The 20358-nt window shown below is 41.5% G+C and overlaps 1 protein-coding gene across 1 annotated transcript; it reads left to right on the forward strand.

Moving 5' to 3' along the window:
- Nucleotides 1–23: 23 nt before the first annotated feature.
- Nucleotides 24–15620, forward strand: LDLRAD1 (low density lipoprotein receptor class A domain containing 1). The gene is made up of 8 exons (XM_073357628.2): nucleotides 24–5194; nucleotides 5606–5660; nucleotides 10215–10355; nucleotides 10957–11094; nucleotides 11818–11946; nucleotides 13278–13441; nucleotides 14610–14851; nucleotides 15429–15620. Exons 1-6 carry the CDS (start codon nucleotides 5174–5176, stop codon nucleotides 13421–13423), a joined length of 630 nt encoding a protein of 209 aa, XP_073213729.1. The 5' UTR covers nucleotides 24–5173; the 3' UTR covers nucleotides 13424–13441; nucleotides 14610–14851; nucleotides 15429–15620.
- Nucleotides 15621–20358: the final 4738 nt, after the last annotated feature.

Raw genomic sequence — 20358 nt, forward strand, 5'->3', positions numbered from 1 at the left:
GGTTTTGTTTTTTGTTTTGTTTTTTTTCAAATATATGTAATTGCTTTCACTGGAGTTTGTAATGTGTCCTTTTTGCTTAACACAAACTGTAAGCATGCTCTCTACACTTCTACCATGGCACTTTCAATCAGTCATTTCTAACTGTTCTATGATGAAAGATCAGAATTAGCTCTGTAAAAGTAGAATATAAATTCTAAGTGGGCAGAAGATGCTTAGGTCAGGCATTTTCAGTTGTGAGGAACTAAGAACATTAATTATAGAACTATTTGCAGAAATTTTGTATTATCCGTTCATCCGTTTGTATTGTGTTATCCGTTTGGGAAAAACCCTTTTCCCAAAAATAGAAATATATTTTTTCTAGAGTTATCAATATGCAGAGCATTATTGAGGTACTGCAGGTTGAGCTCAGACTGTCAGAAATGCAAGCTTTTAATGACTCATTGACACATCCTTTTACACACACACAAGTGACATGCTTATTTATTCATCTGACAAACTTTAGCCTTAAACTCTTCAATAGCTTGTTAGGTTAGATCATACTTTTTCTGAAGGAACTCCCTTTGCTGTATTGATTAACTAATTGGGTCCAGTTGTTCCATTGTCAGAAAAAAATTGATTACTGAAAACTGAGAATGGATTTAGAAAAGTAGAATGACTGTAGCCTTTCGCTATGACTCTTAATTAACCATGATGCACTCAGTATGAGACTCATCTACAGCATCCCCCCAATATATGCCACCTGATCACATTCTGCTACATTAGTAAATAATACAATTCAGTAACCATATGAGAGAATATTGTTATAGCTAGTTTGTCCAACACAGTTTTGTTCTTTACTATAGCTGCTATGATCTAGTGGTGCCTGCTAGGCATCTATAAGCAAGAAGGGACTGTGATGGTTTTCCTTACAAAGTCTCTTTGCAAATGTTTAGAAACTGGCCAAAATTCTATCTCAGAGCCTTAACTTTTTGAACTTTGTCTGATTATGTCTACATTCAGGTAAGAAGTAGGCCATAGAAATCTACTGGTTTTGCATAGTTTTTGTACTCTAGCAAAAATTATACTTGAGATGTTCCAGAGAATAGCTCATTACATGAATTAAAACCAGAAGAATAATTTTAAGTTTGGTTGAGAGTGAGGTTTAGAAAAGGGTGAGTTTCTAAAGTTTGAGGACTATATTATTGTGGTTATAGATCATGTATTATGGGTCCATACTTAGAGTGCATACCACATACACTGTGGTGCTTGCTATATGTGTTCAGCATACATAGAGCTGCTACAAATCGGTGTTCTCTTCAAAACTGTGTGCACCAAACATTTTTGTCATGAAGGCGTAAGAAGTTCAGAATCTAATTCTTCAAGGGGTCTAGTGTGTTATTGTATAAAACATTGAATTTAAGCCCAATTACATAGTAACTTTTGGTTGATGTGGCATTGAAAGAGGATCTGACTTACAACCATGAAAATTGGAGTGAAATGCTGTTCTTAACGTGATGTCTTTATTAAATACCTAGGTTATACAAGGGTCTCAAAATGTGATGGTTGGTTGTGCAGTGCTTTAAAAACACTTCCATAATCTGATGCAGAAAAATAGCTTTTTCTATATGTGTAGTAGTAATCAGTCCTAAGACTCTCATTTCTAGGCAGTTATGTACTTCAGACATCAGTACACAGCCTTGTTTAATGCAGAATGCTGATGTGCTAGTATCAAATGTAACTTGTGCAATGACAGTTTAAAATCTTTAGGTACAAATGCAGACTTTATACCAGGCTGTGGCTATGGCTGGTATTCTTTGCACTAACTTTGTCTGCAGTGCAGTCTCTGAAGACATTTTAATTATCCCAAATCTTGACTTATAACTAGCATTGAATATAGCATCTATGTAGCATTGAATCTGTTTTCCCTGTGATGTGAGAGTGCTGGAAATCGTGTTTATATAGCCTCACTGAAAGTATAACTGTCCAGTTGCCTGTTTCAGTACTATGTATAGTACAGCTTTCATTATGTCAATGACTTTAATTTTTAACTCATGAGTGTAAAACTGTTTTTTCTTAACTTATCTTTCTAAAGGTGGATGTTTTCAAATGTTTAAATTTTTAATTATATTTGGGTTAATCAACAGCTTCTAGTTTTTATTTTGAGCTGTAATATCTGCTTAAACTTCTGAAAACCAGAAATGAAAGGAAGAAAAAAAAATCAACCAATAGATATAAAAGTTCAAGTCTTGAGCCTTGCTACTTACCTGAAATGTCACTATACAATGAATAGATGCTGAAGTCCAGGACTCAGTAACACTCTTCTATGGGTGACACCTGCAAAAGTTGAGTTCCTGTAATGAACTTCTCAAGGTATTAATTTCTATAATATAATTTCTGTAGTCCAAAGAACCAGACTTTCACAGTATTATAAATTTCAGGTTTTATCCAGGTATATCTTCTGTTATCAGAATAAAATTAATGCCAGAAGTTCCTACTCTAAATACAGACTGCAATTCAGTCATCTTGGCGTTTGAAAATACAGTAGTTTGTAACCATTGTTGGAGCAGACCTAGGTCCTATTTACCAGTTTTTAAGATGGCAGAACAATCTCTATTCCACTTCCTTATTTTCAGATGCTCTGTTTTCTGAAACACTAATTTTGTGTGCAGTGATTTGGGTTTGGGCTTGGGCTCTGCCCAAAAATTAAAACTTTAGCAAATTGCTTTAAGATATTGTTAACTATTGTTTACTATTGTCAACTACTTCCTCACCTTCCTCTTCCCCATATTAATGTACTTGTGACCTCTTCTTCTCTCTTGTTTTGTTTTGAGAACTCAAAAACATCTAAACTTAGAAACTGGAATCCTAGCATGTCTGTTGCTCAATAAGCACTGTATGATTTAAGTAACAAAAGACTGATAATTCCTGCTCCCCATGGTACAGTGGCCATAGCTTAGTTATTTTACCATCAGAGTCGTAGGTGAATGGAAGTCATAAGCTTATATGCTTATCTATTCCACTGACTTTATTACTCTGCATCCATCTAGTTAGGGCTTGCATCACCCTACAAGGCTGGCAAATATTACTTTAGTAGACAGAGAAGCTGAGGTACAAAGGTTCTGATTTTGGCCAAAGGCAGTTCCTAATTGAGCTGTGATTTATATATAATCCCACTGCGTAAACCCAAGTGTTATCTAGTAGGGTACAGCAGAGAGTATGCTGGTCTCTGATTTCTTAGTGACTGATAAAAGATGAAATGTTCTTGCTGGGTTCTTAGACTTAACAGCAGAATATGGAGCTATGAGTATTTGTTAACTCTGCTTTGGATCCTGAATGTGATCATGCGGGGTAGGATCATTCCAATTATTCAGAATGATCCAAGAAGAGGATGTTGGATAACTAGCCTCCCTGAGCATGTGCTGCCTGGGGATTTTACTAAATTCTTTTCATTCCTATTTTGACACTCTGCCTTTTTAAAAAGCTTATGTGACGAGCCAAGTGGGAGGACCTATTTTTATAGAGGCACATCCTTATAGTCTTACTCTCCTCAACAGCAGCTGTAAATTCTGTATGTGTTGTGGTCATAGGCAATTACACTCAGCATTACTGGGTACCAGAACATCTAATTGAAAATCCTTGTGCATTAACTTACACCACCATTTTAGGTCTAAGCTTAGAAAGTTTAGCATATCGAAAACTGCAAGGAGACAGCATGCCAAGCCGCTTGTGGCTTTGTTTTTTCAACGTAGTAGTCTTCCCAAAGAGGAACAGCAACCCCAACTGAGGATATTACAAAACTCCTTAAACCGCTGGATCAATATTTTGGCTATATGTAGTATTTCCATAAATGGTTTGTATGGTGTATCTTTAACAAACTTCTAGGGCACCAGTCTGCTTCCCCCTGCCAGAGTATGTTCTCCTAGAACAGTCATTTAGGCCGTAAACCTTGCAGGGGCAGGAACTAGCCCTTTATGCCTGGACAGTATCTATCATGTTGTTGAGACTGCAAGGGCAATCTTGAACTATTAGGGGAGCATCAGTGTGAGCCAGAGGCTGACCTAAGATGTGCTATGGGCCTGGAAATTTCAACTTGGTAGGTAAAGGGTAGCCCAAGGTGCTTAAATATATGGAAACTGCTGCATCACCTAGAATCTCATCACAAATGAAGCATGACCTTATCTCATTCAATGTTTGCTGTATGTTTGGGCCAAGCAATAAATCTTATGTGCTCACAGGGCTACAAAATTGCACTGTAGATATCTGGGCTAGGGCTGGCGACTGGGCTCTGGGATTCCATGAGGGAGGAGGGTCTTTAATGGTGTCTTTGTTTTGGGGAAAGGATCTGTCCCTTTCCTACCTGCCACACACACAATTGTCCTTGGTTGCTTTAATCTCCCTTTCAGCTTGGGGCCGCATATCATGGCACTGCTGTCTATTTCCTTTCTAGAACTTTCCCGCAAACCAAAGGGAGCGTCTTTCCCTGACAATGAAGGCAGAAAGATGAAAAATGGAATCAGATGGGCAAGGTCAGAAGGACGGGCTTTTCCAAAGTGCCTCTGGGCCTCTGCTCCCACAGCAGGCAGTGGGAGCTGTACACGCACTTCAGTGGGAGCAAAGTCAGGCCGGTGACAAACACTTCCAGAAATCCCACACCAACGCTCTATGGCAGTTACCTAGTGTCTACAGCACACAATAACTTCAAGGTTGTTTGTTAACACAGTGACACTCAGCATTCTGGCTGGGGCCAGCTAATGAAGACAGACCACAGCCTTTCCTGCAGCTCTGCCAAAGCTCCTCCCGCCCTGCCAGCCCAGCTCCAAGTACAGCTTTAGTTGTGCTGAGCGGTGTGGTGTTTGCTAATGTGTCCACTAGGGACCAGGCTATGACCACCCAACTCCCTCTCACTTCCGCCCAGAGCCAGAGAAAATGCTGATGCTGCCTCTCCTGCCATCCATCAGGCCCTGTATCATATGTGTATGACTATAGATTAGAATGGCTCTTTCCTGTCTACCTCTGTTTCTCTTAGTAACCAAGTAACACAGCAGCAGTGCCCTTCATGGTGTAGACTCCTATTAAAACAGAGCCATCTGAAAGACGATCTGCCTGTAAATGGTATGGCTGAACCCTGTCCTGGAAAAAAATTCCAAGGCTTTTACAACTACTACTAAGTAAAACATTGTGGCTATACCTAAATATGAGCAGAACTCATCCTCAGGTAATTTTATCTCCTTTGATAAATGTAATGACTTTTTAAAGAATGCTGATATGCATTCAGTTTGTCTGGCCTCTTTCCTGCTGGTTGCTGTACAATATCTAATAGTTTATAAATAAAAGTAATTCCACCAAAAGAAAAACATTTATCTTAAATGCTGAAATTTTATTAGCTTTTGCTTTACAAATGGGTGAATGAGATGCAAAGACAATCTAGCAACCATTTTGTTAATGAAATATCTTCCACATTTTAAGATGAAATGATCTTTCTTTTTATGTAAAGGTAATGAGATGTATAAAATGTATTCCTGTATAAAATGACACAGAAGCACCAGAAAAATGTAACTAACAGTATTTGAAATTACCTGTAAACATTGCTTCTTTAAGCTATGTATTTTATTTCTGTTTTTTATAGAGAAATTTTGGTAGAATCTCATTTGATTCAACAAAGTTCTCCCCTGAAGAAAGAGGTAATTAACAAAGTATAATTGAGTGGCTTGGTAAAGGAAGTAGAAATCAATAGATACTTGTATTTTATATTATGTGGATAAGAAGAATGTAATGTTTTACAGTCTCTTGAGTGGCTTTTCTTTTACTAATGATAGGAAAACTGTCTAGAATATAAGACTGATGGGTATAAACTGCCTCTTTCTGATCTGGAAATGGCATGCTATTTGGTACATAGTACTGCATGCAACATCTTGTAGCAACGGAATCTTTTTGTGAAGGAAGAGACTCATGAAGAATGTCTAAACGCCCTGCAAGTTCTTCATGTATTTCAAAAAAACAATGTCCTATACTCATCTGGGTGACATCTGCATTGCCAGCTTCAGCCATTGTTGGTTGTTGTACATTTAAAAATAAAAATGTGAAAATAATAAAATTCAGTGGGAAATATTTGAAAGTCGGGAAGCAATGGCACTTTATTGCTATAATTCTCACAGTGGTAACATTGGTTGCAGTCATTATACTTAATGTTTGTAAACACTTTCCTGTCATAAACACACGTTCTATTTTCACATGCTCATGATTTTCTGAAATGTTTGCCTTTGGAGATGAACTGTTCCCTGTGTACTCTTTGTACAAAGGTGAATTGTGAGTGTTTCAAATGGGGCCAAAATCTCAACAACAGTGGGGCAAAGACCATGCTTTCATTCCTGTTTGTACACCACTGAGCACAGCTGGCACTTGACAAATTGCTAATTAAATGCAAACACTATGTTAATGCAACATTACAATTTTGCCGATAAACACTCACGGTCAGAAAAAAATAAGGTGGAACATGCATTCTACTCCTTTGGACTGATGTCTTATGACAGTCTTTAATTATGAGATTACATACTGTTTCTCAAACAACATACTGAAATAAGGGTTTTTTCCCCCCCGATTACTTTAGAAACGTGTGATGCTATGGAAATGTGATGCTGAATTTGTAGACATAATATGGTGTATAGGGAACAGAGCTAAGGGTTTGTGGTCAGCTTTAACTTGCACATTTCCTGACTTTTGGGCACTTAACTGTGCAACCTTAAGGTTGTAAAAATGCAGTTTTAGCATTTAATTTCCTAGGTTTTGCTTTGTTTTTTCTTTTTTTTTTAAATGGTCTATTACAACCCCAACTCTCTAATTCTTTTCTCTGGTCTTTAAGTAGTCAGTGTGAGGGTCTATTCTGTAACAATTTCTCATTAGTATTGGCTTGGTCCCTATAGCAGAATGTAACATGCTAGTGGTGAGAGTAGGAGTCTTGATATCCTAAGGGAACATCCTGCTCCATTAGGACATAAAAATAGTTGTACTGGGTCAGACTAATGGTCCATCTCACCCAGTATCCTGTCTTCCTACAATGACCTGTGCCAGATGCTTCAGAAGGAATGAACTGAAGAGTCCTGGTTTCATCCAGTCCTGGTTTCTGTCAGTCATAGGTTTAGGGACACTCAGAGAATGGGGTGGCATCCCTGACTATCTTGACTAATAACCATTGAAGGACCTATCTTCCATGAATGTATCTAATTCTTTTTTGAACCCAGTATACTTTTGGCCTTCACAACTTCCCCTGACAATGAGTTCCACAGGTTGACTGTGTGTTGTGTTTTGTTTAAACCAGCTGCCTATTAATTTCATTGGGTGATCCCTTGTTCTTATGTTATGTGAAGAGGTAAATAACACTTTTTCTCCACGCCATTTATGACTTTATAGACCTCTATCATATTCCCCTTTAGTTTTTAATCTGTCCTCATATGGAAGTTGTTCTATACCCCTAATCATTTTTTTTTGCTTCTCTGTATCTTTTCCAATTCTAACATATTTTTGTTGAGATGGGGCAACCAGAACTGCACGCAGTATTTGTGATGTGGGGTACCATGGATTTAGATAGTGGCATTATAAACTTTTCTATTTTATTATCTATCCCTTTCCTTAATGGTTCCTAATATTCTGTTAGATTTTTTGATGGCTGCTGCACATTGAACAGATGTTTTCAGAGAACTTCTATGATGACTCCGAGATCTCTTTCTTGAGTGGGAACAACTACTTTAGACCCCATCTTTTTTATGTATGGTTGGGATTATGGTTTCCCACGTACATTATTTTGCATTTATCAACATTGAACTTCATCTGCCATTTTGTTGCCCAGGCACCTAGTTTAGCGAGATCCTTTTGTACCTCCTTGCAGCCAGCTTTGGACTTAACTATCTTGAGTAATTTTGTATTGCCTGCAAACTTTGCCACTTCACTATTTCCCCTTTGACGAATAATTGATCATTGATGAATAATTTGAGCAGTACTGGTCCCTATACAGATCCTTGGGGCACTCTGCTATTTACCTCTTTCCATTGATTGGTGAGGCATGATTTCCCTTTACAAAAGCCATTTTGACTCTTCCCCAACATTTTGTATTCATCAATGTGTCTGATAATTCTATTCTTCGCTACAGTTTCAGCCAATTTGCCTGGTACTGAAGTGAGGCTTACCAACCTGTAATTGCCAGGATTGCTTCTGGAGTCCTTTTTTAAAAATCAGCATTACGTTAGCTGTCTTCCATTATCTGGTACAGAGGCTGATTTTAAGCATTGGGTTACATATCACAGTTAGTGATTCTGCAATTTCATATTTGAGTTCCTACAGAATTCAATACATCTAGTCCTGGTGACTTATTACTACGGCGCTACCAAATTCACAGTCCATTTCAGTCAATTTCATGGTCATAGGATTTTAAACATCATAAATTTCTTGAATTCAGCTATTTATATCACTGTTGTAATTGTAGGTGTCCTGACCCAAAAAGGAATGTGGGGGGGGTCACAAGGTTATTTTAAGGGGGGTTGCTGTACTGCTACCCTTACTTGTGCGCTGCTGCTGGGGGTGGTGCTGCCTACAGAGCTGGGCGGCAGGAGAGCAGCAGCTGCTGGCCAGGAGCCCAGCTCTGAAAGCAGAGCTGCCGCCAGCAACAGTGCACAAGTCAGGATGGCACGGTGTGGTCTGGCCACCCTTCCTTCTGCACTGCTGCTGGTGGGGCGCTACTTTCAGAGCTGAGCGCCTGGCTAACAGCTGCCACTTTGCAGCCACTCAGTTCTGAAGGCAGCACAGAAGTAAGGGTGGCAATACTGCGACCCCCCTGAAATAACCTTGCGACCCCCCCCCTGCAACTCCCTTTTGGGTCAGGACCCCCAATTTGAGAACTGCTGATCTCCCCATGAAATCTGTATAACAAAGGGTAAAAGCCCACAAAAGATCAGATTTCACAGTCTGTGACGCATTTTTTATGGCAGAGAATTTGGTAGAGCCCTGCTTATTACTTTTTAATTTAGCAGTTTGTTCCAAATCCATCTCTATTGACACCTCAGTCTGAGACAGCTCCTCAGATTTGTCATCTAAAAAGTACATCTCAGGTGTGGGGATTTCCCTCACACCCTCTGCGGTGAACACTGATGCAAAGAATTCATTGATGTTGATGAGAGTTTTGCCACTCATTTAATGGGCCAGCATTTCTCCTGGGGATCTACTCCTAGCCCTACCTCGGACTTTCTCTGTTATTTAACTCTCCTGTGCCTTAGTTACCCTCACCTGTAAAATGACAATAGCTTGCTTTACTTTAGGTTTTATTAGAGTAGCGCCCGTCACCTTTGTAAAGGGCTTTGAGCTTCCTTGAGGAAAGATACTGTAGGGGAGCAAAGTTCTTCTCATTTCACAGTCCACTTGAATATGTTCGGTATAGTTTTGAATTTAACCTTTCATTCAGTTCTTGCACATTATCGCCTCTGTTTCAACTTACTGTGTCGCTGGTCTGCTGGCACTGACAGCATTACTAAGGAGTGTGTTGACAGAGAGAGAACACACAGACTAAATCCTTAACAACTGATTATGCTCATAGATTTTTGAGATATTAGAAGCAGAGCTGAGGTGTAAAAAAAACTTTGGTGAATGTTCACATTAATTTTTAAACCTAAATTTGCTCTGACTGAGTTCAACTCCTGTTGTGTTCGTTTTGCTGGAAATATTCTAGTGAACAAGCCTAGTTAGCACGAGTCAGCTCTTTGGCGCGTGAAGCATCTTTTTGTTTTTTGTCTGTGCAGTGCGTACCACAATGAGGTCCTGGTCCGTGACGAGGGTTTCTAGGCAACACCACTATACAAATAATAATAAGTAGTTATGAAACCAAATGTTAAGCTCGGATGTTTGCCGAAAGGACATTCTAAATAGTAACCAACAACAATGAGAATTCTCAATTTTAAATTATACTTGCCAGTATGTGCGCTTTTGTTACCCAGTACCATAAGACAGTCAGTCATGTAACAAAAATGATATCACGTGATCCATGAAACTAACCAACACAGCACATGTTTTGAATTTCAAATATTTCCAGTTCTTCTTTGCTCAAAAACTTAGGGAATAACTTTGAATAATGAATGAATGTGAGAATTTTGCAGTCTGTTTGCTTAAACTGCAGTTTACAATGTTCAACTCACTTTAACCCCTGCTCGTCATTTGTGAATCCTCTGACATTTAGGTCCCTTTTATTGTCACAGATCACTGCCATGAATGCAGGGCATGTTTAAGTTGTACTCGAAGATGCCTCTGTATCTCCATTATTGCACTGCTTGCACTCGGCGTCGTAGGTGCTGTCATTGGTTTTGCCGTCACATTTGGACTCCCACCACCCACTCCAGGTCAGTCTGGTATTTTTTTCTGTCTAAACAAGTTAGTGAACCTCCAGCCAAAGTGCTGCCATTTTTTCAATAAGTTAGACATAGAAGGCGCCACTTGAAACCTGGAGACGGGAGAGGAAGAGAAGGAGAGAGATGAATTTGCTCCATTCCAAACTCTTGGTGACGCGCACTACTCGGAATGTACACTTGTCCTTGGATCTTTAATAGGATTGTTGTAAATCTCTAGTACTTTGTGTGGGTGGCGTAATCACATTTTAATACACTTAGGCCTCTAATGTAGAAGAGCATGTTAGCAGGTAGGATCCATGTATAAATAGACCGCTGGTCAGTTCCAGGGTGGCAACTGAATTCCTGAAGTTCTTAATTTTTTTCTTCTGGTTAAAAATATCTTTTTGGTCTGGGCCTTGTGCTCTTGGTGAATGTGGAAATGTCTGTTAGATCTGGTGACCAGAGAGCAATTGTGATAAATCAAGATGGGTGGGAGGTATTAGGCACCTATATAAGACAAAGCCCCAAGTATCAGGACTGTCCCTGTAAAATCTGATCACCCTAGTTAGATCAATCAGTATCTAAGCTCATTTATGTCCTGATTTCTTTTCAGTGAACCGTTTCTGTGTGACTTCAGGTAACCAGACTGGCTTTTTATGTGATGACAGAGTGACTTGCCTTCCAGCCAGTAGGATCTGCAACAGAATCAGAGAGTGTGTTAATGGAGAGGATGAGCAGGAGAAATTATGTAGTAAGCTTTTTTTTTTTTTTCAACATCTTCTCCCTGTGATGGTTTCTCCAGTCCTCCTGTGCATGCTCCTCACAACCCCTGGTTTCCTCATGTTCCCCCATACTCAAAGCTCCATACTTTAGCACAGAATAACTGAACAGAACTCTTCATAACCCAGCTGCTGAATGACCAGTTTGTTCAAGGCTGCACCAGGAGTCTGTGGAGAACCAGAACCAGAAGCGTCCAGGTCCCTTGATTTGCACTTGTGAGCCTTAATCATGAGGCCTCCCTCCTCCTTTGATGAAGTTATTCATAATATGATTAAATGGCCCTAGTGACAGAGCATCGTGTTAGCATGTGGAAGATCTGGTTTTGATTTATGGCTAAGTCAGTGACAGAACAGATGGTCTTGTTAAAGCAGCGGACAGGGAACCAGGAGATCTGGTCTGTACACCTGGCTCTGAGGCAAACTTCCCATGAGACTTTGGGCAAGTCACTTACACGCTCAGTACCTCAGTTTCCCTATTTTTAAATGGGGAATAAGCACATTTCCCTCCATCTACCAGGGGGGTCATGTAGTTTAATATTTTTCACGTGCTTTGAGATCTTTGCATGGAAGGAGAACATAGAAGTGTAAAATAATATTAATAGTTAATAATTGGTTTCTCAGCCATTATATTTATGTCCAACTGTTGTTGAGTGAAGTCAGAACATTTCACCATCTTCAGGTGTCTCATCTTGTAGATGATTTGCCCAGTAGCCTTCCAGGATACTTGATCTTCCGCTGCAGCAACCCTGTATACTGGATCTATGCTGATAAGAAGTGTAATGGCGCAAATGACTGTGGAGACTGTTCTGATGAAAAGGGGGCCTGTAAGTCAGCCACTTTTTTTCACTGATGTAAAAAATAGTTGAAGGGCTTGGTGTTTGTAAAGGATGGTGGACTGACAATCTCAGAGACTGACATCCTCCTTTTACCCACAAGATAGATCAGTGGTTCTCAAACTTTTGTACTGGTGACCCCTTTCACACAGCAAGCCTCCGAGTGTGATTTCCCCCTTAAATATATAAAAAAGTGTTTTTAATTTATAACACCATTATAAATGCTGGAGGCAAAGCTGGGTTTGGAGTGGAGACTGACAGATCGCAATCCCTCATGTAATAACCTCACAACTCCCTGAAGGGTCCCGACCCCCAGTTTGAGAACCCCTGAGATAGATAGAATGTGAGTAACAACAGTGCAGACTTCTTCAAGTCATCCCACAAAGCTACTTCAACCTTGCCCTTCATTCAGGTGCTATGACCCTCTCAGTCCTTGGTCTGTCTGCTGAGACTGTCAACAAGCATGCCAGATATGGTGGTTTTGTTATGTAGACATCTGTTCAATGGTCACTGGATTGTCACCACCAATTTAATGTCACATACGCTGCCAAGCAGACATCTGATGCTAATAACTCTTGATCACTAACAACTTGGGCCATATTCAGACTTACGACCTAGAGGTGAAAGGCTTCATAGCCCATTGCCAATCCCCTGAGCCATTCATTCTCTGGTGTACGCTGACTTTGGATTGATTTTCTCTCAAAGAATGACTGTAATCAGCTGCCTAAATTCAAAACTAATGGCTGATTCTTATGAACAGCAGCTTACTAAGTGCCAGCTGGAATTTAACACCTAAAAAGGTGCCTATTTGAAAATTGAAGCTAAAGGTTAGGATTTTCAAAGCAGCCTAGGAAAGGCAGACACATCTGCTGAAATTAATGGAATTGTGTATCTAAATCACCTAGCCTGTTTTGAAAATCTCAGCCACAACATGCAGACCTGAACTGATGCATATCAGCAGCTGCATCTAGGGAAGCTAGTTTCAGATATACAGATAGTAACATTTGAGTAATGGCATTTGTATGTCATGAATGTTAACTGGCTGCTCCTCTCACTGGTAGCTAACTGTCCCTGACTTCTGGAGATAGTACTGACTAAGGGACCCTTTTACATGGCAGGTTCGTGTACCCACCCGTATCTACTGCCTCTAAGAAATTAGGTGGCTGCTTACGGTTAAATATTCTGGTGCTGGGTGAAAGCTTTTCTTTCTTGTGTATTTTCGATATCTATTAGGTGAGAGTTCAGATCTGCCAACGTAAAGTATAAATTTTAACATAAGAAAAGCAGAAGAGCCAATGGCCCCTGTTTTCTTTTCACCCTAGTGGCTAGCTGCCCTCCTTGCGGGACTCAGTGGTGGAGCTGCACACCAGTGTTTTACGAGTATTGCACCTGCATTCCCAGGGCCCTCTGCCGAGACAGAATCCAGCACTGCTCAGACTGGTCCGATGAGTATGCCTGCAATAGATGAAGTACCTAGAGCCAAGAGGTAGCTACGCCCCCTCAGGGCATGGTCTGCATTCTCACCTGCTAGTCTTCTCCTGCTGCTGCTTTAATACCCTGGGTTGAAGCTTTTGTTTGAAAATGGCATGGCCTAGTGGTTTCCTGACTACCATGCAACAGCACTGAAAGGAGGAGGAGTACTATATAACAGACTCAGCAGAGGACTGGAAACTAGGAATCGCACAGTTCTAATCCTGTCTGTTGCTGACTCGCTGTGAGATCATGGGCAAGTCGCTCACCTTACTATGTCTTGGTTTCCCCATCTGTAAAATGGGGATAATAATACTGCTCTACCTCCCAGGGTGTGGTGATGGTAAACTAGTTACCACCTGTAAAGTACTTTGAAGATACAAAGTGCTACCTATGGGTTGAGGTTGTGATTGTTGAGTTGTATATGCAAGTCTGCAGGGAGAGGAGGGAAATTACAGTAGACAGGAAATTACAGTTTTTCTTTCCTTTTTAGGGAAAAAAACGACAAATACAGATTAAGTATCAACTAAAATAATAATAAAACCAATAAGTGACCTCACACTCTTTTTGGTTTTGATAACAGCAGTCATTGCTAATTGATCACTAATCTGTTAGCATGAAAGGAGGAGAAATTTCCTGAGTCTTTTATAGCTCTAAACTATATGAAACCAGGTCGCATTGCTGTCTACCTGTTTAAAAAAATAAATCGTGGTAAATATCCCCTGAAATTAAATTGGGTCTATTTCTTTTCTGCAGAACTATTTCTGATGTGAAAATGAGGGGGAATTTTAATATAAGGCTTTTAAAATAAGTGATATAAAAATGTTACCTGTATTCTTCCATCAGTTTGTTGTTGTGAGGGACGGAGACACCATTTGTTAGCAGTACTGTATACGTTGTGTTGTAGTATCTCCTTTTGTGACTGATCATAAAGCAGTCCCTCCAGGTGTATGTGTAAGACCCAGTTGCTCATCCCACGGTGAAATAGTAGTGACTTTATAGGGGGTCAGGTGGACAAGATGCGATGGTGGGCAAAGGGCCACCCCAAAAAGTGAGGTGAGCACAGAAGTGTACATTAGAGTTGGGTAGAACAGTCTGAGCTCTGCACGTGTGCAAGTGTTACATGGGAGCCTTTCTAGCCCTGAACTTCGAGTGTCCATCATCATGTCCTTTCTGTGCTTCAGCACTTAGGAGCAGGACCTCTTCACAATCCCCAAGCAGAAAACCCAGTGCTCTGTGGCAGAAACCAGATGCCTAAATGAATGACCACAGGTACCAAGCAGAACACAGAAACAGCTACAATTTCAAACAGAGGAAAAGGCAGAGAGGAGAAACCCACCTTACAAAACCACTTTGCCTGCAAAGCCATTCAGCAACAACCTACTAAAGGCTATCTTTCTGTCAGGCTTCCAGACTGGTCCCTCAGGTGGAGTATTGTTTGTTTTGCCTGTATTATGTGTCTGAGTTGGATGGTCAGTTTATGATGGTAGGGACCTTATCTTCCTTTGTTTGTACGTTGTTCAGCTAATAATAAGGGCCAGAACAGAGGGAGAAATGGAAACATGGATTGAAGCAAGTTTGCCTTTGGGGTGTGTGTCAGAATGTTGGGCAACAACAGCAGTGCCCACACTGATCATTATATCACCAATTAAATCACCTCAGGCTAAGCGGGGGGATAGCTGTGCCTGTTTGACAGATTAGAATGGGCTGGGGAGAGGTAAAGCACAAATTAACCCGAGGGAGTAGAACAAGACAGGAAGGGAGTGGCAAGGGGAGCCAGAGAGAGAGGCAGGCTGTGAGAGCCCAGGCCTGAGAGAGATCTCCTTCCTTTCCTAGCCTTGGTAGCCTGAGGAATTATATATTATTGCACCTGTAAAGGTGATGGGGGAACACTGTAAATACACCATGGGTGGTGTCTGAGCGGAGAGTCTCCAAGCAGCCCGAGTGTGTAGAGAGAGACAGGAGCGGAGGGGACATGCTCTTACATGTGGGGATTTGTACAGGTAAGATCCTGGACAGACAGAGAGCCTCCAGGGGAGGGCCTGATGTGCAGGTTTGGCAGCCTGGATAATGGAGGAGAACCTGCAATGGCTGGCGGAACAACAAAAGAGAATGCAGAAGACCTTGCAAAGCTTCCAGTAGTGTCACCACTTGGAGAGGCAAGTGTTGCTCGCCTGGCAGGCAGAACAGCAAAAAAGCCTGTATGACTTCATCCAAGAGCAAATGACTGTGCAGCAGCAGCGATGACAAAGGTAGTGAGTCCCATGGCAGGGAACGGCAAACGGGTACAGGGACTGGCCTCTGTAAGATATGACCCCTATGGATGACCCCAATGCATTAATTGGCACCTTTGGAAGGGTGGATATGAGCAAGCCTCAGACTACAAGATGGTGAAGGAAGCCATCTTGGATTGGGTGGGCCTGTCTGCTGAAAAGTATGGACAGAAGTTCTAAGCTGTGAGATGGATGGGCTGTCTGATGTCTGAGACTGGACACCCAAACTGTGGGGGAGATTAGGAATGCTCTGATTTTGGAGCCTCCCCGAGAGCATGCAGGTCTGGGTCAGACAGCATCAGCTAGGAACCTTAGATGAAGCAGTTAAACTGACAGAGGAGTTTGGGGAAGCAGGCTTCCCCAGGAAAGAAGGCCGACCATTTAGGGGATCAGATCCAGGGAAGAAGTGTGGGGAACCCCCTGCCTAGAAGTGCATAGAGAAGAAGAGAGAAGAGCCCAGAGAAGCTCTGACAAGTACTCGTACGTTTACCTTTTACCGGGAGTGGGCAGCGGGGACACTTGAAAAGAGGCTGTCCATACATGGAATGCAAGGTGTTTTGCCAAGGTCGGTGGTTGGGCTGGGATTCTCAGACAGGGGAAAGAAAATAAACTGTCGACCATTTCTGTGATGGTGGGGAGGAAGTGTTAAAGGGGCCTCGTAGACACAGCCCCACCTTGCTTTCTGGTCCAGCGGGCATTGGTTAAACCCCACTGGATGGTTCCAGGTAGTCTGAAATTAGTGTGTGTCCATAGGGATAAATAGCACTGCCCTGTGGCAGAGGTACCCTGGAGGTCCATGGGATGCTCACTTGGAAACAAGTAGGGGTAGTAGATAGGTTACACCTCCCTATTGTGTTGGGCACCAACTAGAGGCCCTTCTTTTTGGGAAGACAAGCTGGCATTGGGGGGCCCCAGGTAGGGAAATGCCTCTTGACAAGAAGAGACAAGCCAAGACAAGAGAGTTACCCTAGAGACTGAGGGGGACAGGAAGGAAAACAAGGTGCAAGGTGTAGGCACTACTAGACAAGAGAATGCATGCCAAGACATAAGGGGAGAGCCCTGAGACACTGAAGGGGCAGGAATGGAAAATAAGGACATAGGCCCAGTGTGTAAAGATAACCTGAGATCATTAATGTGGGTTGGGTAGCCCTTCGAACCACCTGACAGGTACACCAAGGGGAAAAAGCTCAGGTTAAGTTTGGCGGGATAGGAGAACCAGGGGCATGGGGGGGAGCCCACCACAAGACAGAAGGGGTGAGAGTAGGACAAGGGGCACTCTGGAGGGCTAATGGTGTGAGGACCTGTAGGCCAGAACAGTGGGTGGAGGTTGTCCCCACAATTCTAAGTGTGTGTTCTGCCCGTGGAGAAGGGCAGACCCTATAAGGAGGCCCTGGATAATCATCCTGAATACAGAGGAAGAACCCCACAAGGAAGCCCTTCTGGTAAGGGAGGGAGAGTGTGTGGTAAGAAAAATCTTTGTCAGGTGAGCGCGGGAGCTGTGGGACACATTGCGGGGCAACAGTGACAGTACCTGCACTTGGATCACCAATTAAATTGCCCCAGAGTAAAAGTGGGGGATGAAACTGCGCCTAATTGACAGATTAGAATGGGTCAGACTTGGAGATAATTAAAACATTAGTTAACACATTAGCTTAGGGAGCAGAACACGATACAGGAAGGAAGTGGGCAAGGAGGGGGAGGGGGAGAGCACCAGAGCCCAGAGAGAGCTCCTCCCTCTCCTGTCCCAGGCCTCAAGGGGTGAGGATTATACGTTGTTGTAGATAAGGTGGGGGGAGGATGTAAATGAACCACAGGTGGGGTTTACAAGCAGAGTCTATGCAGTCTGTAAAAAGAAAAACACAGAGCAAGATGGAAGCGGTGGGGGTGCCCTATGACGGAAGAATGAACCCCACTTTCTCTCTTCATATAACCTGTTACTGCCAATGTAAGCCTTGTGCTAGGATTTAAAGTATGTTTAATCTCTTACAAAGATATAGTTGTGGAGTGGCAGCTTTCTACTCTCAGGGCAACCACAGGGTAAGGCGGCTACTGTATGGCTTGTACCAGGAAGTATTGAAGTGAGAAAATAAAACCGGTTCAGTGGCAGCCCTTGGAGAAGTGGGCCACAGAAAGATCAGGTGTCTCATCTGCTTCTCTGTGACACCGAGCCCATTAACTGTTCGCACACCAGTGAACTCGCCGTCACCGGCTCAGTGGCTGAGACTTCCAGAGCAGTCTAAGAAGCTTACACAGGTGTCTTCCACTGGAATTAAAGAAAGATGCAATCCATTTAGACTGCTTTGAAAATCTCAGCCAGTGCATTCCTGATTAGGGATGTTAGGCTTGAAAGACGCGCAGCTTTATAGTAAATACAATAGATCTATGTTAATAAGCCAGAAATAAGCATCAGTCAGTATTTTCCCTAGTCCCACCACCACCTCCATGCATATGTCAGTCTGTTCCTTTTCTCTGTGGCCTGTGCAATCTAAAACTATGGGTGTCCCCATGACTTGTGTAAATGGAGAATGTTGATTGTTGTTTGTAGCTGGGTTACAACAGTAGATCTGAAACATCCTTTGTAAAATGGCTTTACTGTTTTCTGACTCATACTTTTATCTCGAATGACACAGTAAAAGACTATGTAATGGAACAGCTACTGTAGCAACCTTTAAAGTTGTATGTGGTAACCTATCCCTGCAGAGACGTAAAACCAAGCTATAATGGATGTCTTCCTTTCCCCATTTGTATAAAATGCTGCAGTGTATTTAGTGCCCCAGCTAAGAGGAGACATGGTTAGAAAGCATTAGTTGCATAAGTAAATATTTTCACTTCAGAATTTAAGAATTCCAGTCCAAGATCAAAACATTAATTAGAGATTCCTAGCTGTCTGAATACTAATGGCAGATTAATAGGATTTGAAATACAGGTCATGCTCAGTAGTTTTGACTTGAAAATCACCCTAATTTAACACTTCAGTAAAGCTGATATTGGGTTGGTAAATTAAGCCTGTTTTGTTTTAATTGTTATAATCATAGTTTGTGTTCCCCATATTAAACAAGGGAGTGTTCTGTGGCAATCTATGGGGAATAATATTTGCACACTTCTTAAGAGGAGTAAGGAGGATGTGGAGATAACACTGCTGGTCCTTCTGTCCTACATATGAGCTCAGTCCGACTCCCCTTGAACTCAATGGCATCTTGTTGACTTCAGTGGAAGTTGGATCAGGTCCCAGTTGGGTTCTGAAGTCCTAGGCTGTTTGCTTATGTATGCTTATGGTATGCTTTGTGACAGCTTGGAAGTGCCCATAATGAAAAATGTTTCACCTAAGGGTTCATGGCTTTTTTTCCCCTCCGGTGTCATAGGTACAAGTGAGCTGCACCTAATGTGCTGCATTCCAGGAAATAGAAAGGCAGCCTATTTTTTTTTTAAAGATAAAAATGGCTTGTTAATCACACAATACATTATTGGCCTGTGGAACTCATTGCCACAAGATACTGCAGAGGCCAAGAGTTTAGCCTGTTTCAAAAAATGGGTTGTCACTTCTATGGATGAGAACATCCAGAGTTACTTTAGTAAGGATTAAAATAATCAGTGTTTGGAAGGGATATAAACCCTGAAGTTGCAGGGCATAAACCAGTCACTAACTAAAGGGAGTTAGGAAGAATCTTACCCTGTAACTGTCTACCACTGGGTTTTTTGTACCTTTTTCTAAGTGTCTGATACTGGCCATTGTCAGAAACAGGATCCTGACCTTTATGGACCACTTGTTTTGATCTTTCTGGGTAATTTTTATGTTCTTGTAAAAATATTGAGTAAGTAGTATAACACCTAAAAGTGTTCTAGGTGTTTTATAGAACAAATAAGAACCAACTGCCTCATTTTAGACATGATGCCAAAATCGGGCATCATAATCAATAGACAGGGAGCAGGCTGGGAAAGGATAGGGCTTACAGCAGTAACCCTAACCATGTAACTAGTTTTTAAGCATGTATATTTCTAGATGGCTCTTTAAGTATTTCTTCATTATAGACTTGTTTCTTGCGAGCATCATGGAAGAAGTATATCTTGAAGGATATGACAAAACAGAAACTAAAGTGTGTATGGACTAGAGTTGGAGGGCATGTCACAGATAAGAGGGGAGGGGTGGAATTCTGACTTTTGACATCCGTAGCTCCCTGAGAAAAACCTCATATAACAATACAAGAGCAGCATAGCACCCTTGCATATATCATTCAAGTTCTCACTAGGCTACACTTTCTGCACAGAGTGCTAAGACAACGCAGAGTATGGAATTTAGCTTTGCTAACAGTTCTGGAGTAAATTATGCCTTAGGAAATATTTTGATTTTTTTTTCTCTTCCAATCTGTATGTGGAAACAAGGCATGGTAGGTGGCTAAAATTATTGCTCAGGTAGACTGAAGAGGGAGAAAAGAAGTTGGAGTTTCAGAAAGAAGAGGATATAGAGCGGTAGCGAGCCTGATTTGTCTTGGGTACCCCCAAGTTTCACCTCACTCAAACTCTTTGTTTACAAAATCAGACATAAAAATTCAAAAGTGTCATAGCACGCTATTACTGAAAAATTGCTTACTTTCTCATTTTTACCAATAACTATAAAATCAATTGGAATATAAATACTCTACTTACATTTCAGTGTACAGTA

This window comes from Lepidochelys kempii, chromosome 8, assembly GCF_965140285.1.
Source record: "Lepidochelys kempii isolate rLepKem1 chromosome 8, rLepKem1.hap1, whole genome shotgun sequence".
Taxonomy (NCBI): domain Eukaryota; kingdom Metazoa; phylum Chordata; order Testudines; family Cheloniidae; genus Lepidochelys; species Lepidochelys kempii.

Coding starts and splice junctions, on each gene's coding strand:
- LDLRAD1 (XM_073357628.2), top strand. CDS start 5,174: ATGAGCAGAACTCATCCTCAG. Junction 10,356..10,956: donor ACTCCCACCACCCACTCCAG/GTCAGTCTGGTA, acceptor ATTTCTTTTCAG/TGAACCGTTTCTGTGTGACT. Junction 11,947..13,277: donor TTCTGATGAAAAGGGGGCCT/GTAAGTCAGCCA, acceptor TTTTCACCCTAG/TGGCTAGCTGCCCTCCTTGC.